A 26949-nucleotide genomic window follows, 5' to 3' on the forward strand; every position below is an offset into this window, starting at 1 on the left:
TATTAAGGGTTCGAGAGATGTGAGGATGAGATGGTTCAAGGGCTCAAGAGTCAAGACACTAAGGGCCTGTTCACCTTATTAGATATAGGTAGATATGGCCTCATTTCTGACTAGTATCTAGTGTTCAGTTTCTTTATGTTAATTTTGTATGGCCCTATAAATAACAAGGGCCAGCACTGTAGAAAGGGGAATTGGGCCAAAATAAATTCTCAAGAATGAGTCAATAATTATATCTGCATCGAGAGCAGCGTCAAGAAATGAGGCCAAAATACCTTACTTACCCTTCCATTTTTCGTTTCCCTCCCAAATCATTTCTTCCTCATTCATAAAAATTGAAGACTACCTCTGCGCCGACTAAAATCCGCGGACGAAATTTTTGGATGAACGCTCGATTCCGTCCTTCCATGTGATTCACTGCAAGGTATTTCATAATTCGGTGGACTTCTGGCTATTTTCGTCACCGCGTAACGGATCAAGCACCGGCGTGTATATTACTCCCCCAATTAGATCTGTCCTCAACTCTTCAGTCTATCTGGTGCAAGATTATTAACACCATCCAACTCTGCATTGTCACTGCAGGTTGTTTCAAACCCCGTCGGCAGATTTTTGCAAATTCTAGTTCTTCGATTCTGCAGCGACCAACTTGGTGCTGAAGAAAGACCACCCACGGCAGTGAAGGTATTCCACGTCCCCTATCCCCTAATAACTTTTCCATATTTGATGGACATCTAAAAATGATGCTTTAAACGTCATATTATTTGTATTACTTACTCTTGGTCTGTCACTCAAGATGGTCACAAAATTTCTTAATAATATTGCTGAGTCTGTGTTATGATGGATGTTCTGTGGTCCTCTATGTTCGGGTTCTATACGGCTTCTGTAGCCGGAGGGTTGTTGTGGATTTTTTGAAGGGTGATACAACTGCATACATCACTCAATATGCCTGATCAAGCTTGTAACAACGCCAGCCTGTGTATGCTACTTGAAGTTCTTCAGTTTATGTACCGTGTGGAGACGACAGTTCTAGTTGAGAAATATGTGTGTGCAAAAACTGCTAGAAGTAGACGACGAATCCTAGACAGAGCGAGACGATACAGCGTGATAAAAAAGATCCTCGAACAAGTCAAGTATCTGGACAAACTCGTCCATGTGACCGACGCAGATTGTGTAGCAAATCTGAGAATGGATCGTAACACCTTCGCTAAGTTATGTCGGATCCTACACGCAAGGGGTGGACTGAGGATAGGAAAAACCTTAGGTGTTGAGGAACAAGTCGCAATGTTTCTGGGTGTACTCGCACATCATAACAAGAACCGTGTGGTTAAGTTCCATTTTGCACGATCTGGTGCAACTGTCTCACAATGCGTGCACAAAGTGCTTGCTGCAGTGCTGAGCCTACACTCGGTATTGCTATCAAAGCCCACCCCCGCACCCGCTGACTGTACAGATCACAGATGGAAATGGTTCACGGTACTTTTCTATGATCCTAGGTATGCTTCAAAAATTGAGCATAGTGTTCATTTACTAATCTTTGGCTGACTTTTATTTTTTGTCAGGGTTGTCTTGGGGCATTGGACGATACCCATATCAATGTGCTAGTCAGCAACGAAGATAAACCTCGGTATCGCACAAGGAAGGGGCAGATAGCGACGAATACCCTCGCTGTTTGCGATCGCAACATGCAGTTCGTGTACTTCTTGCCAGGATGGGAGGGGTCAGCCGGAGACTCGCGAGTTCTAAGGGATGCAGTATCCCGAAATAATGGTTTCAAGGTCCCCCAAGGTATTTAAAAATCAACACCTATATTGCAGTCAATGTTGAGCTTATTGTTTGGGTACTATGAATTGTAAACTGAAACCATTTAAACAAAATGTCACGCAGGGTGTTACTACTTATGTGATAATGCGTATGCCAACTGTAACGGATTTTTAACCCCCTACAGGGGTTTCGGTATCATCTAAAAGAGTGGGGAGTCGGTACAGAAAAGCCACAAGACCCTAAGGAAATGTTTAATATGAGGCACACCAAAGCTAGGAACATTATTGAGAGGGCATTTGCAGTACTTAAGATGCGGTGGGGCATACTTCGTAGCGCATCTTTTTATCCAATTCAGACACAAATTCGCCTAATTATGAGCTGTTTTTTACTTCACAACTTCATTCGCCAAGAGATGGATGTAGACCCTGTTGAAGTTGAGCTTGACTACGACGAGCCTGCTATTTTACCTGAAGAAGACAACATAGGCGTCGACTACGTTGGCAGCGTTGAGCCATCTGCTCAATGGACGCAGCTTCGGGATGCACATGCGCTAAACATGTGGAATAATAGTTGACCATGTATGCATGAAGATATTACTACAAGTGTCCTGTTAACGGGAATCATCTGGGGTTTATGGGTTTAATGTTTGTCCTATTCGGTGTTCTGATTGGAAGGAATATGTAGTGACATGAAGTAACAAGTAGACCACTGTTGTTGTTGTATTTTGCGTAGGAAGCTATGTATTTTGCGTAGGAAGTTATTGGTGAAAAATTGTATTAAAATTCTACTAAAAACTATTTTCACTTAATGGATTTTCCATTCTAAATCAAGGCGATTTTCCAATTTAGATGTTCAAGGTACCAACGCGAAGCTATTTCGAAGACGAAGAGAATGATAGTTTTGCCGGATAGGATGATACTCTGAGTTGATAAAATGATACTTTTGACTGACTGATAAAATGATAGGTTTATTGCATAGAATGATAGTTTTGTCGGATAAAATGATACTTTCAGTTGATAAAATGATACTCTGAATGATAAAATGATACTCTGAATTTCGCCAAATAAAATGATAAAATGATAAAATGATAGTTTTGCCCGATAGAATGATACTTTCAGCCTATAGAATGATACTTTCAGCCGATAGAATGATACTTTCAGCCGATAGAATGATAGGTATTTATGGTGAATAAAATGACATTTTTGTTTAATAAAATGATACTTTTACCTTATAAAATGATAATCTAAGCGGATAAAATGACAGTTAGCTTATAAAAATGATAGTTTAGCTGGAGAAATTGCATATAAGCTGATAAAATGATACTTTAACGTGACAAAATGACATAAAACTGATAAAATGATACTTTTGCCCGATAGAATGAAAGTATCATTCTACCCGGCAAAACTATCATTCTATCGGCTGAAAGTATCATTCTATCCGGAAAAACTATCATTTTATCAGTTTTATGTCATTTTGTCACGTTAAAGTATCATTTTATCAGCTTATATGCAATTTCTTCAGCTAAACTACCATTTTTATAAGGTTATTGTCATCTTATCCGCTTAGATTATCATTTTATAAGGTAAAAGTATCATTTTATTAAACAAAAATGTCATTTTATACACACAAAATACCTATCATTCTATCGGCTGAAAGTATCATTCTACCCGGCAAAACTATCATTCTATCGGCTGAAAGTATCATTCTATCCGGAAAAACTATCATTTTATCAGTTTTATGTCATATTGTCACGTTAAAGTATCATTTTATCAGCTTTTATGCAATTTATTCAGCTAAACTATCATTTTTATAAGGTTACTGTCATCTTATCCGCTTAGATTATCATTTTATAAATTAAAAGTATCATTTTATTAAACAAAAATGTCATTTTATAAACACAAAATACCTATCATTCTATCGGCTGAAAGTATCATTCTACCCGGCAAAACTATCATTCTATCGGCTGAAAGTATCATTCTATCCGGCAAAACTATCATTTTATCATTTTATCATTTTACGTGATATTTGGCGAAATTCAGAGTATCATTGTATCAGTCAAGAGTACCATTTTATCAACTCAGCGTATCATTCTATCCGGCAAAACTATCATTCTATGCAATAAACCTATCATTTTATCATTTTATCATTTTACGTGATATTTGGCGAAATTCAGAGTATCATTTTATCAACTCAGAGTATCATTCTATCCGGCAAAACTATCATTGTATGCAATAAACCTATCATTTTATCTGTCAGTCAAAAGTATCATTTTATCAACTCAGAGTGTCATTCTATCCGGCAAACTATCATTCTATGCAATAAACCTATCATTTTATCATTTTATCAGTCAGTCAAAAGTATCATTTTATCAACTCAGAGTATCATTCTATCCGGCAAAACTATCATTCTATGCAATAAACCTATCATTTTATCAGTCAGTCAAAAGTATCTTTTTATCAACTCAGAGTATCATTCTATCCGACAAAACTATCATTCTATGCAATAAACCTATCATTTTATCATTTTATCATTTTATCAGTCAGTCAAAAGTATCATTTTATCAACTCAGAGTATCATTCTATCCGGCAAAACTATCATTCTATGCAATAAACCTATCATTTTATCATTTTACATGATATTTGGCGAAATTCAGAGTATCATTTTATCATTCAGAGTATCATTTTATCAACTCAGAGTATCATTCTATCTGGCAAAACTATCATTCTATGCAATAAACCTAACATATATCATTTTATCATTATTAAACAAAAGTATCATTTTATCATTTGAAACTATCATTTTATCCCCTCAAACTATCATTTTATGATGCAAAAGTATCATTTTATCATCCAAAAAATCTAAAACTATCATTATTAAAAACATGCAAAAACCGTGTTTATCACCCTCTTAATTTGAGGCTAACCTATTTTGATTTTCTGTCATTACTAAACTTGTTTGCTTCACAACTACCGAATTAATAAGACCTTCAATTGCTGTCACACCATGGCTGAAGCAACTTAAATGCGACGGGACTCCAATAGACGGCGCAACTCTAGACTCTTGATGCCCCTAAAAATGGTGGTGCCAGGTAATGAGTGAATTTATCCACAAGAGCTCAGCTTGGTGTTAATACTCTATCTTATTAATTACGGTGGGTGGTTACAAGTCATCAACCACTAATAACATCCATTATATAAGTTCATAACTACTCATGGCACAAACCACCAGCTTCCAACTTATTTTCTATCATATTGCGCCGATGTACATCCCACCCCAGACAGAGTATTTGTACCAAGGCCAATGGAGCGTAGTTTGTGACACGATCCTTATCGACTGCCTCGAACGTATGAAGGGTCATATTTACTGGGACATGCCACTCTTTCCTAGCTGGATTACTCTCTCAGCTGCCGCTGAGCTCAAGAATTCCGTCGAGGTTGTGTTTTCTGAAGCTGAGCTGGATGAACGGGTGGAGATCTTAAGAAAACGCTACAAAACCTTCAAGGCATTGGTGGGCACCAATGGATTTCGTTGGGATCAGCCCACAAAACAAATCATCGCATCTGATGAGATGTGGGAGAAGCTCATCTCGATATGTTTTTTTAAAATAATTTCCTTGACTTGAGAAGTGTCTTCGCGACCATACTATTTATGGATGCCACTTATGTTAAGTACTTATGCAGAAAAATGAGTTCGCTGGCGCATACTATCATCATGACGAGCCCATGTTCTCCCAGCTAGCATGCATATTCGGGATGAACGACGTCAAGGTGGAGGGGGCGAACGAAGTGGTGGTCATATCGGACAACACCCAGAAAGTATCCACAGAAGTCTTGGAAGTGTATGAGGCTGGAGTTGTTGAGGATGAAGTGACTTCTCCCATGGTCATCCCCCGTCCACCCGTTTGTCGCAAACTTTTTGATGATGGTGCTGTTGTCACTGACAGAGAATCGACAACGAAGAAGGGGATGTATTTCATAGATATCGGTTCAGATGGCATGCTTGGGACTCGGTTCGAGAAGGGTGTGGCGTTACCAAAACCACCACCGATTGTGCATCCTGAGGCAGGCCCATCGGGAAGGTCACCGCATGGGAGTTCATGTGCATCCAATTCGCCTATTACTTGGTGGCCTCACAACTTCCGCCGTCCACCGTTCTAAGTTGTGTGAGAGAGGTGTCGGTCCCTGTTTAACGCCCAAGAGGGTGATCTTTGTAAGCTTATGATGAAATCTAGGACCGTAGATTTTAAAATACTCCCTACAATCTTTATTTCGGTCGTATGCTCGTTTTCATTCCTAAGGATGGTGTAGGTATTTCGTACGTGAATCCATGATGTAATGGTATGGTGGCGATAGAAATATTAATCGCCCGTTTTATAGTTATATCTACCTTTTGTTATTGCATCTCTTCGTATTATAAGATGACAATGGTAATTAGGAAGAATTTAGAGTGTAGGATGCCTTAAAAAAGATGGAGGAAGTTAACATAAGTAAATGCAATAGTCTTGATAATGAAGATGTTATTAGATAATGCCTGCATCTAATTACAGAAAATGGGATAGATGAACACCTAAATCTATCCTCTATGCAGTTACAGAGTCAAAAAAAGTTTGCAGATTATACACAAGGAAACATCAAAAGTAAACATACTAGTCCATTAACACACGCTAAACATACTTAAACATAGCAGCAAAAACTACAACTACTCAGAACCGATCACCCGCAGCGACGACTCTCCTCGATCAGCTTCATAACATATCCAAGACGCGCAGACGCTGGCATCCCAATGAAAACTTCAAGTCGTTGGGGTTTGTCACCCAAGATGTTGCATAAATCATAACGCTGGTCAAGACTTAGCCCATCAACCGTCCCAAGCTTATCAAATACCTCTTGCCGGGCCTTACCCATGTCGAACCCGTACCCGATCCTAGATGCTATAACATCCAAACATGAGTTTGTTTCGGCGTGCAGATTAGCAAGGAAAGCAAACAGCTGAGTATCGGGGGAGCTAGACTTTCGCTTGAGAGTGTTACCCTTAGTAGTTGACATCTCCTTCTCGGTGTAGCGCGAACTAGACTCGTTAAGCTCAGGACTTGCTGTGGCCGGGACACTTCCATCAGCGAAAGGTAAATCATCAAATGACGGGTGGTAGTCATTCTCGTTGCACTGACTACCGCCACCCAAATGGGACCTCATGTGCTCTGCAGCGGCATCAACCTGTTCAGCACCGCCTCCTCCAGCACGATCCTTTCCGAAAATACACTTCCATTGCTCCCAAAATGGCCACGGCTTATTACGCATAAACTTTGCATCCTTATTGGCCTACAATAAACAAATTTCGTATTGTTTTATATTAGTTGTCTCAGTAAGAGAAACACATGGGGAATATGGATGAAACTTTTGGATGAAATTAGTGTAATAACCTGGACAATTTGCTCCCATTGCTCGTCATCAATATCAATCTTGAAATCGTTGTGGAGATTGAAACCAATCCCTGTTCGACTCAAGATGGATCTAAGAATCCCATAACTCTTTTTCCAGGCACCTATTTTGGATGTGATGTGTGGAGTCCCCCTGAGATCGCAATTTGGAAATTCCGCACGAAGACTCTCCTCGATCTTGGTCAGGTATCCCGTACGAAATCCATTGTCGGATTTCCATCCATGAGCAACTAGATCCAGCAAAGTGGCGGCTAAGATCTCCTCTTCACGGAAGATCCAAATCCGGCGTGAACGGTCCCCCTTACGAAACTTTTGCCTTCCCGAAACAGCCACACCTATTTCGTGGTAAATGTCAGCATAGAACATCAAATGCATACACTTACAACGACTTCTATGCATAAACATAACAAAAGAAAAAAACAGTAGCAACCAAAACGAACCATCCTGTGAGAAGGTACCAGTACAACTCTGCATCATTGGGCGTTTTCCATTTGACATACCACCTACAAGGACAATCAAAGCAGTTAATTGATGCCATAAATGCATCAATATCATATACAATTCATTCAAAAGGTACCTTCCTGTGAGAAGGTATCATTACTACTCTGCATCATTGAGCGTTTTCCATTTGACATACCACCTACAAGGACCAATTAAAGCAGTAATTTTATGCCACCGATGCATCAATATCATATACAATTCAGACAAATCGTGTGTTGCTTCAAGCTCCCCAAATTTTGCCCAACCAATTGATGATAATAAATGGCGATTAAATTGCATACTCAACTCTACTATCCCAACCCATTATGTACTAAGCTTTATACGGTGTAAGATCCGAGGGGTCTCTGGTATATAGCCCCATTACAACAGTCGAAAATACATCTTTACAACAACGAAGAAGATGATTGCATACTGGTTGATCGAAAGAGTCCGGACTGCATTTTGAGTTGCGGGAACGATTCTGCACTCTCATCCAAATGTGAGTTCTCCAATTGAGAATGAAGCTTATTTATTGAGAGATTTACGCCGCTCAAATTTTTCAAAGTCGCGCCTAAATTTTGGCATTCCTGCGAAACATGTTTTTAACCCAAATGAAGGGGCAATTTTGGCAGAACATGATTGTTGGTCAATATAGTATTCAATTAATTATTTTTTCAATGACAAAACTGCATCTATTTATTAAACACTGAACGCATGGGAGTGGTGTTAATTAAGTGGGCCCTACTCCCTCAATTCTAACTCAGTTTTATATCTCACTTTCCCATATCAGGGTAACTAAACACGCTCTAAGAGCATTAGCAATGGTTAGGCCTTCCTATAGGGCCCTCCCATGCCACGTCAACATTTGGCCAAATGGTCTATCTCCCTGCAATGGAAGGGCACTCCCATATGGCTCTCCCATTCCATTTCATTTCCACATCATCACAATTTTATTTTAATTTTTTAGCACTTCTATATTTAATATGTTATCAAATGAAATTAATTTAGAACCAAAAATATTAATACGCAAATCTTCGTTGTATTATAAGATTGGAAAATAGAATACAGCGAGATGCAGATTTTATAGTGAAATAAAATGAGAGAAAATGTATTGAAATAAAATGAGAGAAAGATGTTGGTGTGAGAAATGTAAAGAATGAGAGGTGGTATTTTTAGTGGAAGAAATGGAATTAAAAAAATTAAAAAAAATTAAAAAAAAAGAGAGGGAGGCCTTCGATCTGCCCTTCCTCCACAATGGAGTGCTGATAGAAGGGCCCTTCTCATCGGCATAGGCCGATATATCGGCCATTTGGGGGAGGAGGGAGGGGGGCTATCAACCGCCCGTTCACCGCAATGGATGGCCGATGAGGCTGATAGAAAAGAATGAAGAACACTTCGAGATGTGTGGACAATTACAAGTCTGCCTGCATTCAAAACTGAGATTAAAGGGAAATTGAAGTTTGTTTTGTTAATTTATTAATTACTATTGTTTTCAATTTTTGTTAATCTTGTGACGTGCGTCGACGACACTATATTTTGAGTAAATTGTATTGATTTCATTTTGCTGATTAACTTGATTATTTATTATAAATAGATATTGAAATTGAGTATTGACTTGATTATTTGGACACCAATGATGTGATTTATAGGTTATTTATGGTTGGTTAATATCAAGTATTTTTATTTGTTTGATTATTGAAATTGTGTAGTATTCCCTCTGTTCCACAAGAATATGCGCTCTTTCCTTTTTATTTTGTCCTACAAGAATATACACTTTCTAATTTTGAAAATCCTTTTAATAAGGTGGGACACATTCTTCACTAACAATACTTTAATTATTTTTTATTTCAACCACTCCTACTCTATCAATTTTATATTAAAACTCGTGCCGAACCCAAAGTGCATATTCTTTGGGGATGGGGGAAGTAGTTTAGGTTCATAAGATCAGTGGACAAATTTGTTTTGCTACCTAATTAAATGGTTCCTTAATTGTACGGAGTATTGGACAAGGGTTATAAATTGCAGAAGAAAATGTGTAGGTTTTTCAAAGAGTAAAGATCAAAATTGAATCTGAACATATGTCCATTTTGCGATTTTGGTCATAGACTTTATCTTTTGAATTTTTGCATCCTGAACATTTCAACTCGGATCACAGTCGGTCATATATTAACTGTTCCGTCTATATTTAACAGTCAACGGTATTAAACCCGATTTTGACCATATTAAGTTGTTAAGTATGATAATTACTCCCTAATTATATCCTAATTATTTTAATAATATAACAAATAATATTGAAAAAGAAAATTAACTAAAATGGGTTATATCAATGAATGTACGGATCAAATTTTCATTGAATGGGTTACTCCAATGGCGAGAATCTTGAGACGGCTGAAGATTCTGGCGGTGCAAGGATGCTTGAGAGGGAAAATCTGTGGAAATCGAGAGGGAAATTCTTCGTGAAGCTGGAGCTCGAAGAAGTGTCGCTCGTCAATTTGTTAACTAGAGACAGCAGCTCTAGAAATCGCCGATTCATGATTTGGAGACGAATCCGGCTTCAATATTAAGCCGTTCAGTTAGTGATCCATCTGCAACGTCGTCGACTTCAATCTCCGGATCAGAAGCTAAGAAGAAGGAATGGAACCCTAATCTTATATTCATTTCATATATTTAGAATAAATAATTTAGAATATAATATTTCAATTTCAAAATAATAAAGAATCATATTTAACAATTTAATTTGGCCAACATCAAGTTTAATATCGTTGACAGCTAAGTATAGACGGAACAGTTAGTGTATGACCGATTGTGATCCGAGTTGAAATGTTCAGGATTTAAATATTCAAAAGATAAAGTCTATGACCAAAATCGTAAAATGGACATATGTTCAGGACCAGTTTTGGCGTTTACTCTTTTAAAAATGAATCCCATAGAGCGGAAGAAAATGTTTTGATTTTTGGTACTAATATTGGACAAGAATCATATAGTGTTGACGAAAATATGTCATTGCTTCTTTGGGCATATTTGGTTTCATGGTTATGTCAACTTAGGTATAGTCTATAACCTTTAGGCAAAATACATCCTTAAGTCCTTGTACTTTGATTGTTTATTTCACTAGGTCCTTATATATTTTTTTCGTTTTAGTAAGAGCATCCGCAGCGGTGGCGAAAGACGCCACCGCCGTCCGCGCCGTTGGCAAGGCGCAGGACCGCCGCCGCTGCAGCCGCGCCGCTGGCACGGCGCTGCTCGATGTATCGAGCACGTCCGTGCCAGCGGACGCACACGTGGCGCGCTCCCATTCGTCAACGGCATAGCCGTTGTGTTTAAACTTTTTTTATTTTTATTTTTTAAAAATCGGTATTTAATTATAAATAATGCTAAAAAATAAAAAAAAATATTTTCCAAATCCCAAAAATATGGCCGTTTTTTTCCCGTTTTTTCTGAATTTTTTTGATTTTTTTATTTGTTTTTTCCCCAAAATCATCTATAAATACACACATTCATCATCCATTTATCACATCCGGCTCGGCTGTGGTACGTGAATAATATCGCCGACATCATGTTCACGTGTATTATATTACACAACATGATTATAGCCGACGAAGGGCCGAGGGCGGCTAGCTTCTACGACGAGGACGAAGCCGGAAGCTCAACAGCGAGGTCTCCCCTACGCCGAGGCGAGCATACGACGGTTGGCCAGAGGATCGAGACAAGACACACAATGCGCGATACTCGAATCCACAATCAACTACAAGAAGACCTAATCAACCACATGTGGGCGAAATTCGGCAACGAGTAGTGTCATTTTTAATTTTTAGGATTTTAATTATGTAATTTTTAATTTTTAGGATTTTAATTATATAATTTTTAATTTTTAGGATTTTAATTATGCAATGTTTAATTTTATTTGTCATTTGTAATATTTATTGTGGGTTTTAAATGAATTTTAATATTATGGAAATGTTTTTGTGTAATTGAATTTTATATTAATTGTGCTCGTCCTTGCGGAAGAGCACAGTTGTGGGTGTTGTGCTCTTGCCAGAGAGCAGGCATGAATAGTACCGCCCGGGCCCACAACCGTGCCGCTGGCAAGAGCACGGTTGTGGATGCTCTAAGTACTTGTACTTTTATATTCAATATATTCAAATCCTTATTTAAGGGAACCGTTAACTTTTCCGTTATAAAATAACAAATCATATGTTAATTATTTAAATATATTTCACCTAATATCGTAGTTGAAAAATATGTACATAACATAAATATAAAAAAAAGATAAAAACAAAAATAAAAAAAACTAAAGAATTCCAAATCGTTAAAAGAAATTTGTTGTTTAATTATTTGAAGTTCGAATATTAATTTGTATTTGGTTCCAATGATATATTTGGGAGCCGGCGAAGCCGGCAGCACCGGTAACGAGGACGGAGAAGCGGACGTGCGGATTTTTTTTATTATGTTCATATTTTCCAACTAGGATATTAGGTGGAATATTTTCAAATAATTAATATATAGTGTGTTATTTTATAACGGATAAGTTAACGATTCCGTTAAATAAGGATTGTAATATATCGAATATAAAAGTATAAGGACTTACTAAAATGAAAAAATTGTATAAGGACCTAGTAAAATAAACAATCAAAGTACAAGGACTTATGAATGTATTTTGCCTAACCTTTATTTCAATATCTTTGAATTTGTTACACAAAAGACCATTATTAGATTGTCATACGCAATGCATCCCACCAAAACCCCTTGCACAACTATTTCGGACCCGAGAGCAGGAGTGGGTGATCGCTCCTCGGTGACCAGTTCCCATGGGCCTGGACATAAATTTTCCATGATCGACCCCTCTATTTGCTTCCGACGTAGTAAGAGAAAAAAAATCTCCTGACACTATCTTAGGTCGACTTGTTCCAAGCCCAAGCCCAAGCCCAAGACCTATTAAATTATAAACCCAACACTTAAAAAGCCCAAATTGCCCAACTTAATAGTCAAACCAAATTCAGTCAGTCAACTCTGACTCGGTCATTTCTTCCGCTGCCCCGCTTAACGCCTGAAAGGACGGTGACCCACTCCGCCGCAACGCCGCTTGAATCCTAGAAGGTAAGTTCTCAATTCTTCTCTTTCCCATTTGTTGAATCATTGTGTTCTGTGGAAATTGTTGTCGAAGATGGAGTTGGGATTTGGGATGAAAGAAATTATTTGTGGTGTATTAGGATAAAGATGAGGTTGAGATTCTGGAAATTGGTGTGTTGTCGTGGGGTTCCATTTATGTATTTTTATTTGCTTAATTATTGAATTTTTGTGGCTTGAAGTCTTCAAAGTCTTTATGTTCATGCATTGTTATGTAACTACATTTAGCACTCTCAAAGTCTTTTGCCTTGCATTGTGGTTGGCTTGAATTCTTTATTCAAGTTCATTACTGTATTGTTGTGGCTAGCAAACTGAAATGATGTCCAATTGTGGTTTGTTGTAGATGATTCTTGTGAATGCAATTTAAAGTCTTTAAGGACTGAAGATTGTCTTTTTGATTGCTTGATATACTTAGTATATTCAAGTCACGGTATTCAGATTCTAGTTCTTTTTGGATGATTGGCATAGACTTTATCATTGAAAGATCTCACTTTAGAAAATACCTTCTCATGGCCATGTAGATAAATAACTTGTTATCGATTAATGGTAGTTCATAATTCATCTATAATAACTGTGATTTGTTTAATGTGATTGACTTTGAGAGTTTGTTGTACAGTTTTGAAGAGTTGGGCACATTTCTGGGTATTGCTTCTCAAAAGTTTTCTTCTATCTTCAACCAAAAATGATGCCATTACTTTGTTGAATTAGATATCTAAAGGAATAGGCAAGCTAAACTTTGTTGAACTAGAGATCTAAAGGAATAAGCAGATTCGTTTCATATCTCTTTTTTCTTTATTGAGACTTTTTATCTGGTCTGATTCTTACTTACTTTGGCAAAGGAAAGCTTATTCTAATAGTATGTGATATTTTGGGAGGTGCTTGATCCTGAGTTTTTTTTTCCTCCATTTAGTTCTATTTTTAATATCATATCCTTAGGAAAAGGTAGTGACTTGCTAAGCCTAAATTCTCCACATTGATGTCAACCGGTTTTGCAAGACTGAAGCCATAAACAATTTATACATTTTCATAATTTCACGGTTCACATCCCTCTGCATCTCCAAATCTCTCTAAAGGGTTGGAGAATTTATAGTAGTACTAGTATTTACTAAAGCTTCAATCTTTTGACAGTGTGAGAAAATAGCCTCTAGAATGATCCGTGAAGTTGCTCCGTTTCTTCGAGTGAAAAGGCTCTCGGAGAAAGCCATTTTACCGTCTAGGGGTTCCCCTCTTTCAGCCGGCTATGATCTCTCTAGGTTTGTATATATTCATATAGTTCCTTCTCCCCACGAACCCGTTTCCTGTTTTTCCTTCCACTGTTTCAGAATGTTATATTGTCCATGAATTCAATAGTGCCGTGGAGACGAAGGTTCCTGCTAGAGGAAAAACTTTGGTGCCAACGGATCTCAGCGTCGCTGTTCCTGAAGGAACATATGCTCGAATTGGTAATTTTCCGCATTGAACATCTATTTGTTTCTCTTCAATGAATAAGTGCACAACTGAAAGAAGATTTTCTTTAACTGCAGCACCGCGGTCTGGGCTGGCGTGGAAACACTCTATCGATGTGGGGGCAGGAGTAGTGGATGCTGACTACCGGGGGCCGGTTGGGGTGATCCTTTTCAACCATTCCGATGCTGACTTTGAAGTGAAGGCTGGAGATAGAATCGCACAGTTGATCATCGAGCAGATTGTGACCCCGGAAGTGGCTGAGGTTGATGATCTTGATTCCACGGCTCGCGGCTCCGGTGGGTTTGGGTCTACCGGCGTCTAAGAACTTGATGTTTCTCGTCATTGGGAAGTTAGTATGGTAGATTATGGTGAAGATAGTACAGTCGAAATATGGGTTTTCTGACTTGGTTCAGCAATTTGGTGTAAGCAACTTCGGCTTTCCTCGTATTAACATGGAAATTATGATGCAACATTTGCGGATTGCTAAATTCATGACAACAAATTGTTTTGACATCCCTTTCTATTTAAGTTATGTTGTAAAATATTTAGATTAAAAGGGATTAAGATTAATTACTGTAACGATAATCTACAGTCAAATTGAGGAACTTAAATTATTGAAGATAACGTCATAAGCGACATTTGTCTCACAATAGCATTTCCAAACCCACTTTGAAATACTAGTAATTATAGATTTGCAACCAAACATAAAATATGAAACAGAACTAAAAACCCACTAACAATAGCTTCATGTTATAGTTGTTAGTCACAAAAAGTTAACTAAAATAAATAAGAATATCATTATAAAATAAAATAAATAAATTATTAACATTTATTTTAATTTTGACTTATAAAAATATGTACTTCTACTAGTACTATTTGTTAGTCACAAAAATTAATTAAAATAAATAAGAATACCATTATAAAAAATTATAAAAAAAAAAGAAAATAAATGATTAACATTTATTTTAATTTGGACTCATAAAAATATACTACTTAGGCCTGTCAAATTGGGTACCCGCGGATACCCGATCCGAAAATTTCGGGTACCCGATCCCGATTTCCTAAAATTTAATACCCGATACCCGATCCGAAAATGATTTCGGATACCCGGATACCCGACTCAGGTATCCATAGGGTGGGTAGGTACGGTATACCTTACCGAAACCATCATACCGTATACCTTACCGAAAATTCGATATGAGAAAAAAACATACCTTTACCTTACCAAAATTTTCGGTATACCTTATTTTCAGTATGACAAATTTCAATATCGATACCATACCTTATTTTCAGTATGTCATATCTAAATTCGGTATACCATACTTTTGTGGTAAACCAGAGTTTTACGGTATATCGGACTACAATACGACATACCAATATATCATTATTTTGTAAATAATTCTAAATACAAACACAAATGAAAATAAAATTTCGAAAATACTTAGAAAACATGAAATTTAATCAAACTCAAACATATTCAATAAAAAAACCCCAACAATTAAACTCCACGCAATCACACAACGTTCAACGATATTTGTTTGGAACTAATTTACCTAAAATCTTATATGTGTTTGAAACTAATTGATTCAACGATATCAAGTTTTCCTAATTTAGTTTATTTGATTTTATTTTACATGATTACCCGACAACTATGATGATGCAAAATTTGATTTCTAGATGTAAACATTTATTTGTTTGGTAAAAGTATGAATTTACTTGATATAATTTGGCATATATTGATATCGGTATATACCGAAAATTATGGTGTATACCATATTTTCGGTATATACCTAAAACTACTGTATATACCGTATTTTCGGTATACCCCGGTATACCTCGGTATATGAAAATTCATACCGTTACCGTACCGAAATAAATCGGTAAGGTATGATACCTTACCAAAAATTGCGGTATACCGAAAATTCGGTATTTTTGGTATTTTTTCGATACGGTAAGGGCGGTATTCGGTATTTTTACCCAGCCCTAGTAAAAATACCGAAATACCGCTCTTACCGTATCGAAAAAATACTGAAAATACCGCAATTATCGGTGTACCGCAATTTTATAAGGATTCCAACGAGATCTCAATTGCATATGTTCCGACGATGTTCGGATGATGAAATTTGATAAATTATATTTCAATTTTTGTACATGCACATAAGCAGATTTTATCAACAAATGTTAAAAAAATCTCAACATAGTGTATGCAAAACCTCAATACAGTTTAAGTAAAATATGAATAAAAATGTGTTAATATTTTCTTGTATTTTGGGTTGATATTCTCATGGCATATTGTTGATATTTGTAATACACTATGTTAATATAAAAAGACACCAACAAAAATTATCATATGATAATATAATGACGATATTACCCTTTTGTTAATATTTTGTTGAAATTTGTAAACTTTAATCTTATCCCCTCATTTTAAAATTTAATGGTGTAGATTTAGTCTTAGTTTCGGATTACGGTGTTATAAACTGACATGCGCGAGGGAGAGACACGTTGTAAATCTACGCCATCAATATTTTCCTTCCCTGATTTATCTTATGCTCTGCCGTTACCCTACACTTCACCCGCCGTCGTCTCTTCTGTGCAGCAGTCAATCAAAAGGGTTTTCGGCATCTCTCTCTCCCACCTCGATCATCAATGGCTGACAAGACTCAGTTTGATTCTCGCCCTACTCTGATCACCAAAGGTTCACATTCTTCTCCGCAACCTCTTAATCTCGTCTGTTGCTTGCCCTTTTTTCGTCATTGTTTTCTTCTCCGCTTAATGTTTTCTCCGTGATTTATTTTTTAGTATTGTTTTCCAGTCGTGAATTGATGCCGCTGTTGCGTGTTTCGATTTATGGCGTCATTGTGGGTTTAGGGTTTTCAATTATCATCTTCTCGAATTGAAAATGTAAATTTCTTCTTTTTAACTCTTGTTAAACTCTTCAGTGTGCTTGAAAAATCGATTCTTTCGATAGCAGTACTTGATAATGTGAGGTTAATTTTGAGAATTTTATAGTCAATAGTAGTTTGGCTTGAAGCGAATTCCTTCCCTATTGTTGGGAACAAGATTTATCTATCTGGTTTTGACTAATGGAGTATTTGGTGGCGGCTGCTTAAAGTGGATAATTGATTTAAGTTGCTACCTTACTCCGCACATTATTTTAAATTCATTTCAGTGCAGTGTTACCTAGTAATTTGACTGACCGTTATCAGCAGGGACAGAATATTTAACTTAGAAATGTGGAGTAATGTATTGCTCTGAGTACCAATAACCAACTAGAAGAATTAGGAATCTAGGATGTGGAATTGTACACATTTTTGTTCTCTTTAGTCTTTCCTACCCTACTTTTTTAGTTGTACTGGTTCAAATTTTGATTTTGGAATCTTATCATGAAGTGTTATTACTCAGAAATGCCATTTGTTCTTCAATATTATTATTTCTCATGACACTTAAATTGTAGAAATGACTATAGGAAGATGTATTGTGAAAAGAAATGGGTGAATTCTTATGCTTTTGCATCTATTTCACTCGGAAAATGCTTGCGAGTTTTTTTTGGTCTTTAACACCATTGACCATCAAATGGTATTTCCGAAATATTGTCTTGATAATTCAAACAACTTGGTTGCTTGATGGTTCTCATGTCCACCGAACTCCAAACCTTTAGTTAGAGTATTTAAGTAGGACGGCAAAAATTTGTGAATTGGTTAAATACATAAGGTTGTTTACCAGGTTCTGATATTTTTTCTTTTATCCTTTAAAACATTTTAGGTTCATCACTTTGCTTATTGTTTTCACTATTTTCACGAATCGGAGACAATATAAATGGAATAAACTGTATAAAGCACATCAAGAATGCTAAATAATATTTATAATCAGTTTCAGTCCAATAGAAATTGTTAGTTACCCTGTCTCTCTTTTTTATTGGTGTAGATCTTCATGGAGCTGACAATTCCATTCCACTATCACCACAGTGGCTTTTACCAAAACCAGGGGAGAACAAAGCTGGAGTGGTTACTGGGGTTTGTTATTATATATTTAGTCCCTTTTCCCCTGATTATTTATTTCATTCTTCCTCTAAATTGGAGTTTCATATTTGAATAAGCATTGTAGTTTTGAACAATTCTTTCTCTGTGTCATTATTTATGCCATATACATGGTTTTCTGGTGCAGGAAAACCTTATTAGTCCACTTCAAGGACAGGCCGATTCTCGAGATAGTACAAAACTACCTGGAACAGTTGATGGCGTGAGTGATAACCAGAACAAGAAAGATGTTTTCCGTCCATCCATAAGAGATATGGAATCTGGTAGGCATGAACATTGGCGTGATGAAGAAAGGGATACCAACTCCTCTGTCCGCAAAGATCGGTGGAGAGAAGGGGAAAGAGAGCTTCCTGGTAACCGACGAGTGGATCGGTGGGTTGATTCTTCTGGGAAACAATATGGTGAAGTACGCCATACCCCAGTAGAGCGATGGGCTGATCCAGCAAATAAAGAAGGTCACAATCAACGACGAGAGAACAAATGGAATACTCGTTGGGGGCCTGATGACAAAGAGGTTGACGCAGCGCGTGAAAAGTGGGGGGGTTCTAGTAAAGAAAATGATATAATTCTTGACAAAGGGTCTTCTCAACCTCGTGCTCATGCAAAGGAAGAGGGGGATGGGGATAATTTTCGACGATGGAGACCAAACCCATCCTACAGCCGAGGAAGAGCAGATCCTCACCACCAAGCTTCACCCCCAAACAAACAAGTTCCTGTCTTTTCACATGGAAGGGGACGTGGAGAAAATCATGCACCAACCTTTTCTATTGGCAGGGGAAAGATTAACTCTATTGGGAGCTCCATCTCCCACTTAGCCGGTACTCATGTACCTGTCTTAGAAAAAGATGATAGTGTTAACGGTGAGTCCCATGCTCTAAAATATAGCAGGGCGAAGTTGACTGATATCTACAGGTCAGTTGATATGAGATCCTGCACAAAGTTTTTGGAGGGGTTTATTCATGTACCTTCTCTTACTCAAGAAGAATATGTGGAGCCCATAGCTTTTTGTGCCCCAACACCTGAAGAATTGGTAAAGCGTGCTACCTATTGGTTGCAGAAGTTTTTGAAGGCTGGTCTATTATAAAATTGATTGTGTAGGTTCAATTGTAGGTTATCCTCAAGGGGATTGAGAAAGAAGAAATTGTCAGCAGTGGTGCACCTCAAACCAGTAAAGATGGATCTGCTGGCCGAGCAACTACTGACTTTATGCATTCTAGAAGAAACAGGCTTGGTATTTTTTTTCAGTGTAGCGCATTATTGTGTGCCTAATTCACTAACTTCAGTCAATTTTAGCAGACAATATCCAGCAAATTGAGTTTGTGTTTCCTTTTGCATTAGCAGGTAGTAGAGATGATTTAGCAGCTTCTCATGATGATTCAGAAGGTTTGTCTGATGAAAGGCAGATATATTCCCGGTCTAATGCAAAAGTGGAGGCCATGCAGGACTATCAGAGTTCTGATCACAAATTGAATGCTGAAGGTAAATTCACAATGTATAATTGTATGAAGAAAAGCAAATGAGTGTTGTTAAACCAAACAAATAAGTTAATATAATAGTATCTGATTTACAAAAACTTTCAACACTTCTTCTGAATTATATATATAAATATTTACTGGTATATGTTGATGTTAAGTCATTACTGTAATGAAATGTTATCATTCATTCCAGTTGGCCTTTGGATGCGTTGATTGTTCTAGTCCTTATTAGTACTCATGCATTTAGTTTATTTAATTCTCTGATTCTTGATTTTCAGCTTTGAAAGAAAATAGGAGAATTCTTGGTTCCAGAGAGTCTAGTGCCCCGGGACATGATGGTTCATGGAGATCTTCATCTTTTAACTGTGCTTTGGAGAACAATTCAGTGGATTCCCCTAACACTAGAAAGGGACCTCAGTTCCAGATGGGTGATCATCCTATGGCGAGAAGACAAACATCAGCAGTGTTGGACATGGAGATTGAGGCACGCAAACTTTCCCAGATTCCACCTGAAGACTTAGTACTCATCTATAAAGATCCGCAGGGTGAGATTCAAGGTCCATTTTCTGGAAGTGATATCATTACATGGTTTGAGGCTGGGTATTTTGGCATAGAATTGCTAGTTCGCTTAGCCAGTGCGCCGGCTGATAGTCCATTTGCTTCACTTGGAGATGTGATGCCACACTTGCGTGCTAAAGCACGTCCACCTCCTGGATTCAATTCACCTAAGCCCAATGAAATACAAGATACATCTGGTAGGTTGAACTATGGAAACATGGGGAATCTTCACCCTATTTTGAATGAGGCAGAAACGTCAAAAGCTGATTCAAGATACAAACCCGGTTCTGCGACTGAGGCTGAAAACAGGTTCCTGGAGTCACTTATGGGGGGCAGCATGAATCCTGCAGCACTTGAAAATTTTGCTCTCTCAGAAGGTTTGTCTATTTCTATTTAAACAGGGGAAAAATAAACTGTGTTTCTAATGTTGAGATTTTAGCAAAGATTACTGCCACTTCAGTGCCTTCACTATATCAGTTTTCGCCTCTGAATCATATATTTCTTGTAATCTGATGAGAATATATTTGCAGCTATGCAGGGATACAGTGGAAATAATTCTACCAAACTTCATTCTGTGGGAGGTAATAGTGGGGATGATCCTTATATATTGGCCAAAAAGATGATGCTAGAGAGGCAGAGATCTCTTCCAAGTCCTTATCAATTTTGGCCAGGGAGAGATGCAGCTGCTATTGCTGCAAAGACAGATTTAGTGGGTGATGCGTCACTGGCTCACCAGAACCTTTTGTCTTCTGTTGCAGACAATGCTCTTGCACAGAATAATTCACAGAATGTGGAATTAGTGTCATCCCGTCAGGGGATAGCTGAAAGACCCAGCTCCAATGTCAACAATGGAATGGGTGGCTGGTTGAATTTCCCTGTCCAAGGGGGACTGGACCCTCATCATAATAAGTTGGACATTCATCACTCTCAGAATTTTCCTCCACAATCTGCAATTAGCTTGCAGCAAAGGCTGCAGATGCAAAATCCATCTATGAGTAATTTATTGCCCAAATCCATGGACAATCCATCCAACCTATTGACACTGGATAACCTACTCGCGTCTGGTCTGTCCCAAGACCCGCAACTGCTAAGTTTGTTGCAACAGCAGTATATGCTGCAGCTGCGATCTCAGGTGTCAGTTCCACCACAACAATCCATTTTGGATAAGCTACTGCTTTTTAAGCAGCATCAGAAGCAGGAAGAGCAGCAACAATTATTCCATCAGCAACAATTGATTTCTCAGTTGCTCTCTGAGCAGCATCCTAATCAACGACTGGGTGATCCATCATTCCAGCATTTGCAAGCTGGAGCTTTGGCTGCAGGGATTACTAATGTTGATCATGCCTCATTTCGACAACCACACGAGTTATTTAAAAATGGTCTTCAGCTTCAATCCCAGAATCCACAACATGAAAATGTTGTTTTACCAGTTGCCCCTCCCAGTATTTCACAAGATTTTAACCCATATGTTGCTCCAGAAACATCTATGCATGCCCCACATCCAAGTTTTGCTAATAACGTGGAGCAAAGGAATTGGAATGCCACCCTGCCTCATCAAATTATAGAAAAGCAGCAAGAGATCTTTTCTATGCCAACTGATGGAATGGAAGAAATAGGTATAACAGAAGTGACCAACAACAAGCCATTGGAATGCACGTCGTATGATGATGAAACTGTCATATCTTCAACCTATGATGTTGCTTTGAGTCCTACACCTGTATTATGTTCAGCGGAATCACTTAAACAGGAATTGCCTGCTGCTAATATTCACGTAGATGTAGATGCATCGAATGAGAGTTCTGCTACAACTCTTGCATATGCACAAGATATAGGTGGAAAAGTCACTAGTGAGTCCTTACTTGTAAACAAATTGAAAATTCCTGAGGCTGTGGAAGCAAAGAAGCCGGTGGAGAAGAAATCCAAAAAACAAAAGGCTTTGAAGGTTTTTACTGAGTTGGTAAAGGGTGCGACTAAGCCACAACAGACAAAATCAGAAAGTGAAAGAGCAAACATGCCTCAGGCAAAACCTGAGACAATGTCTGTCCATGTAGATGCACTTGAGGCACCTGTTTCCATAAAGGAGAGTAAGGCTGCTGATGATGTGGATTTGCTTGGCAAGCAATCACTGTCTTCCTGGAATTCTGCAGGTGATGAGGTAGCAGTTGAGAGCAAGGGTCAGCCAGAACAGCGTGCATGGAAACCTGCTCCTGGTTTCAAGCCAAAATCGTTGCTAGAAATACAGCAGGAAGAGCAGAGGGGAAGAGCACAAGAAGAAGTTGCTGTTTCGGATATCTCAACATCTCTAACCTCTATTGCCATTTCTCCTCCCTGGGCTGGGGTAGTTTTGAGTTCTGATAATAAGGCACCTAACATAACTCACCCGGATACCAGTGCTGAGTTACAATCAGAGAGTTCCTCAGTCCAGAAGAACAAGAAGAGCCAAGCTGAAGATCTATTTTGGGATGCTGCTGCCAAGTCAGTCGAGAGAGAAATGGAAGTTACTGAAAGTGCTGCCTGGGGAGTGCCTTCCAAAACAGTGAGTTCACAAAATAAGGCTGTTGATGATGATGACTTTATCGAGGCTAAAGATACTAAAAAGAGTCGTAAAAAGGCTTCTAAATCTAAGAACGCCGCAGCTAAGGTTGCTCCTGCAACTTCAGTAGACGTGGCTGTTGGATCAAGTTCAAATGACAAGGGAAAAATTACTCGGCAAATGCAGCAAGAGAAGGAAGCTTTTACAGCAGTGCCATCAGGCCCCTCCTTTGGTGATTTTGTTATGTGGAAGGAGGAGTCTGCAAGCCCATCTCCTTGCCCTGCTTGGTCCACTGATTCCGGCAAGCCTCATAAACCAACTTCACTCAGGGATATCCTAAAGGAACAACAAAAGTCCATGCCATCTGTTCCTGCAATTCCGGTGCCAATTCCTCAGAAATCTGCTACTAACCAAACTGCCCGGGCAAGTGTTTCCTCATGGTCGGTCTCTGGATCATCACCTGCAAAGGCTGCATCCCTTAGACAAGTTTCTTCACAGACAAAAAATAAAGTGGAGGATGATCTCTTCTGGGGGCCATTGGATCAAGTGAAACCAGAGGCAAAGCAGTACGGCTCTCTCTTTATTTGTCATAATCTACATATCATAATTACAATAGTTGTCGATGAAGTAATGTTTCGTGATGATGGTTGAATAGACCTTGAAGCTGGTTTATTTTTTTGCATATTAGTTTTATAATTTTGCATGTTAATCTTTTGTTGAATAGATATGATGTTAGGTCATGGATACATGATTCTTTAACAAAGCTAATATTTGGATTGGGTAGAAAAAGGAGGTTTTGGGGTGTTAAAAGGTATGTGATGGCAGATGTCATAGGACAGATAAATGTCTATTTGTATATCTGAAGTTGTACCAGCTGAAGATTATTTTTCTCCTAGGCGATATGTGGCTGTAGTTTTTCTTTTTAGGAAAAAGGGGTAAATTGGTAGATGAAATCGTCCAGAATCTTGTCTGTCAGCCCTGTTTCCCTCGCATGCACTTTGATTGGAGATGCATCATCAGCTGGCATTTAATTCTACTTTGGTTTGTTATTTTTTTGATAATATGGTTAAAGAGTTGGGAAGCAGGTACTTTCATTAATGACACTGTAGGAAATGACCAATTATCTCTCTCTGAATTAACTGCAACCAGATAAATTTGGGATTATTTCCAACACATGCATGCTCTCTGAACTAACTACCTCTATTGTTTTAGTACCACTGTACAATGATATTCTAGTGCCAATATTCCTCTCATATCTTCATATGAATGGTGAAATATTCTCTAGTGGTAATTCTTGATATCTGCATATAGTTTGGCTGGTAAAATATTTTCTCTAGTGGTAGTTTTTGTGATTTGTGTTTCTGCTCTGTTCTGTGCAGGTCAGGTTATCCTCAACTTGGAACACAGGGCAGTTGGGGAAGCAGAACCCCACCTGTGAAAGGAAATGCCGGTGTTCCATTGAACCGAGAGAAATCAATCGGTGGATGGCCTGCTGAGTATTCACTTTCTTCAACTGCTTCCTCCACTCAGTCCTCAATGAAAGGGAAGAAGAATGCCTCCAACAAAAATTCAGGTGTGCAATTTTGATAGACTTGAATTTATTTATTTATTTCTCAAAGAAGGAAAACTTAAACTGAAATTATCTCTCCTATATACTGTGATCAGAGGCCATGGACTTCAAGGAATGGTGCGAGAGTGAGTGTGCCAGACTTGTAGGTTCCAAAGGTATCTATTGCAATTACCTCATTCTATTCTCGTTCCCTTTTCTGGTTTTGTTTTAGGTATTTTAGGCGAATGCCCTGCATTTCCTTGAGAGTAATAGAGGTGACATAATTGTATCCACTCCATTCTTTCTTTCAGATACAAGTTTCCTTGAATTTTGTTTTAAGCAATCAAGAGGGGAGGCCAAAACGCTTCTGATAGAAAATCTTGGTTCATTTGATCCCGACCACAAGTTCATTGACAAGTTTCTAAATTACAAAGACTTTTTGCCTGCGGATGTTCTTGAAGTTGCCTTCGAAAGCCAGAACAATGACAAGGCCTGTGGGTCGACAACGAGAGATGTGAACACGAACTTTGTTGATGGATTGGGCTCAGCGAAAGGTGGTGTGGCAGCGAGTGATGGGGATGTGAAAGGAGGTGGAAAGAAGAAGGGGAAGAAGGGGAAGAAAGTGAGTCCATCCGTTTTAGGATTTAATGTGGTTAGCAACAGAATCATGATGGGTGAGATTCAGTCAATTGAGGATTAAGCCCATAGCTAGGAAATTGCAAATTCATTTGTGTTGACAGACTGTAAATGCTTTTGTTTTTCTCTTCTTTTAGTGAGGAATTTAACCCCGCTTTATAGAGCAACTGCAACTGTTTATCTGCTCAAGCAATTTTGTTATGTCATCCAGATTAGATATCTATACACTTCTACTACTGACTGTAAGAGTTGAATGCTTAGTTATATATTTATGGTACCAGTTTTCACTTGTTTTTGCTCATCTTAGCAATCCCGATTTCTAGTAGATTAAAACAGTTGTGAAAATGACTATCCTGAAACCAAATGTTTCATATTTATTGGGACGAGGGAAGTACGTGTTTATGAGTTAAAGATATACTTTATTAGAAAAATACTTTAGGAGTATTTTTACAAGAATATTGGAACTACAAGTGATACATGCCTCGACTTCCACACAAGGAGAACAACATAACAACGGATCCTACTCTAAGCTTTGAGAAGAGCCAACATCAAGCTAGTAGCTAATTTGGAACTTGGTCAAGAACTACGCCAAGCCTAATGCTTAAACAATTGCTAAACTTGGCATTAAGACAAATGAGTGATGAGGCAAATCCCTTCCCCTCTCTTCCTTAATCTTTCTCAATTCCCATCCCCACCAAAGACTCCAAAAAAGGGGCAGTCCCTAACCTGCAAAGATAACACAAAACGGGATTAGAAGATGATCTCATATAAAAGTAGTAGGGAGGGGGCAAGCTCGATTAAGCATGGAGAGGAGGCAGACTGCATAGTACAGCCGAGAGGCTGCCTCCTTAGGCAGTTTTTTTTGTCACATTCCCACCTTACACCAAAATAGGAGCCAAGACAAATGGGCATGATAAAATGAGCTTGGTATATGCTCAAAGAAGGAGCATGGGTCAGCCACTTCTCCCCATCGCCAAGGCTGGGGAAGCAGCCAAAGAGAACAGCCAAAAAGTTCACCAATCTAGTAAAAATGACGGTATCACAAAGCTTGAAAGGGAGCTGAGAAACAGCCCAATAATAGCATCACCACTTCCCAGAAATCAGGCACAAGATGCCAATATGGGAGAGCTATATAAACAAGCCCCCTCACCGCTCCCTTCTCCCGATAATACGACACTATCGCGAGAAGTGCAACGAAGGGGAGGGAAGAGGAGCGAGGGCGGCGAGAGATCAGTCCACAGCCGAGAAAGGTCACCAAGCAAGGTAACCCGAAATTACACTCTTGCATCACGAACCTTAGATAGCCGAGCATAGAACACGATAAGTTATCACAACAACATGAACTTTATCACCTAGGCTTAGCCTCTTTAACCACAGTAGATCGCAATCAAGCTCAAACACCAGGAATCCCAATATCACATAGCTACTGCTCAACTCGCAATAACAACCAAGGAGCAAGATTTAATTTGGATCACAACTAGACAAAGTTCTTAATCACCAAAATATTGCATAACTCGAAATAAATCGAGAAAGAGGGGGGAAAGGGGGGAAGGCTTAGCTTTAAAAGACGGGGCTGCCCGGCGACAAAACGACGAGCAGCGCCGGAACCCCAGAGAGAGAGTGGCGCTGGACGGAGGAAAACGTCGTGAGTTGCCAGTGAGCGGCGCGGCAGCCCCGCGAAAGAAGTAGTGGTCCAGCAATGGCGCGATCGGAAGCAGAGGACTCCTCCTTGGCGCCGGAGGGAGAACGACGCCTTCTCTGTCGGCAACTTCGTCGGGCGAGAGGACTCGACGCCGGTGGAAAGGATCGGTGGAGAGCGAGCTCACTACGGCGCGATTTCGCCGGAGAAGAAAACAAACGGCGACGGAAGAAATAGTTTGAGAGAGAGAGAACCACCGCCGTTGTGTTTC

The 26949-nt window shown here is 38.7% G+C and overlaps 3 protein-coding genes across 3 annotated transcripts; all 3 read left to right on the forward strand.

The window, feature by feature from the left end:
- The first annotated feature begins 939 nt into the window (after nt 1–939).
- On the forward strand, nt 940–2332 carry LOC121757827. The gene is made up of 3 exons (XM_042153300.1): nt 940–1470; nt 1557–1646; nt 2048–2332. The coding sequence occupies exons 1-3, from the start codon at nt 940–942 to the stop codon at nt 2330–2332; spliced, it is 906 nt and encodes a 301-aa protein (XP_042009234.1).
- Nucleotides 2333–12665: 10333 nt separating this feature from the next.
- Nucleotides 12666–14759, forward strand: LOC121757313 (deoxyuridine 5'-triphosphate nucleotidohydrolase). The gene is made up of 4 exons (XM_042152856.1): nt 12666–12772; nt 13931–14055; nt 14153–14244; nt 14326–14759. The coding sequence occupies exons 2-4, from the start codon at nt 13952–13954 to the stop codon at nt 14568–14570; spliced, it is 441 nt and encodes a 146-aa protein (XP_042008790.1). The 5' UTR covers nt 12666–12772; nt 13931–13951; the 3' UTR covers nt 14571–14759.
- A 2011-nt stretch (nt 14760–16770) lies between these two features.
- LOC121757116 (protein ESSENTIAL FOR POTEXVIRUS ACCUMULATION 1-like) lies at nt 16771–25340 on the forward strand. The gene is made up of 10 exons (XM_042152606.1): nt 16771–16946; nt 18176–18264; nt 18416–19318; nt 19399–19519; nt 19627–19767; nt 20042–20698; nt 20852–23420; nt 24234–24427; nt 24520–24579; nt 24715–25340. The coding sequence occupies exons 1-10, from the start codon at nt 16898–16900 to the stop codon at nt 25101–25103; spliced, it is 5172 nt and encodes a 1723-aa protein (XP_042008540.1). The 5' UTR covers nt 16771–16897; the 3' UTR covers nt 25104–25340.
- The last annotated feature ends 1609 nt before the right edge of the window (nt 25341–26949 follow it).

The sequence above is a fragment of the Salvia splendens genome, chromosome 12, assembly GCF_004379255.2.
Source record: "Salvia splendens isolate huo1 chromosome 12, SspV2, whole genome shotgun sequence".
Lineage (NCBI taxonomy): Eukaryota > Viridiplantae > Streptophyta > Magnoliopsida > Lamiales > Lamiaceae > Salvia > Salvia splendens.

What these genes read in the sequence shown, in the direction of transcription:
- LOC121757827 (XM_042153300.1), top strand. Translation starts at nt 940, where the DNA reads ATGCCTGATCAAGCTTGTAACAACGCCAGCCTGTGTATGCTACTTGAA. An exon ending in ACAGATGGAAATGGTTCACG is followed by an intron (nt 1,471 to 1,556) that starts GTACTTTTCTAT and finishes ATTTTTTGTCAG; the next exon opens with GGTTGTCTTGGGGCATTGGA. An exon ending in GCACAAGGAAGGGGCAGATA is followed by an intron (nt 1,647 to 2,047) that starts GCGACGAATACC and finishes AACATTATTGAG; the next exon opens with AGGGCATTTGCAGTACTTAA.
- LOC121757313 (XM_042152856.1), top strand. Translation starts at nt 13,952, where the DNA reads ATGATCCGTGAAGTTGCTCCGTTTCTTCGAGTGAAAAGGCTCTCGGAG. An exon ending in GCCGGCTATGATCTCTCTAG is followed by an intron (nt 14,056 to 14,152) that starts GTTTGTATATAT and finishes TGAATTCAATAG; the next exon opens with TGCCGTGGAGACGAAGGTTC. An exon ending in AGGAACATATGCTCGAATTG is followed by an intron (nt 14,245 to 14,325) that starts GTAATTTTCCGC and finishes CTTTAACTGCAG; the next exon opens with CACCGCGGTCTGGGCTGGCG.
- LOC121757116 (XM_042152606.1), top strand. Translation starts at nt 16,898, where the DNA reads ATGGCTGACAAGACTCAGTTTGATTCTCGCCCTACTCTGATCACCAAA. An exon ending in CCCCAACACCTGAAGAATTG is followed by an intron (nt 19,319 to 19,398) that starts GTAAAGCGTGCT and finishes GTTCAATTGTAG; the next exon opens with GTTATCCTCAAGGGGATTGA. An exon ending in TCACAAATTGAATGCTGAAG is followed by an intron (nt 19,768 to 20,041) that starts GTAAATTCACAA and finishes CTTGATTTTCAG; the next exon opens with CTTTGAAAGAAAATAGGAGA.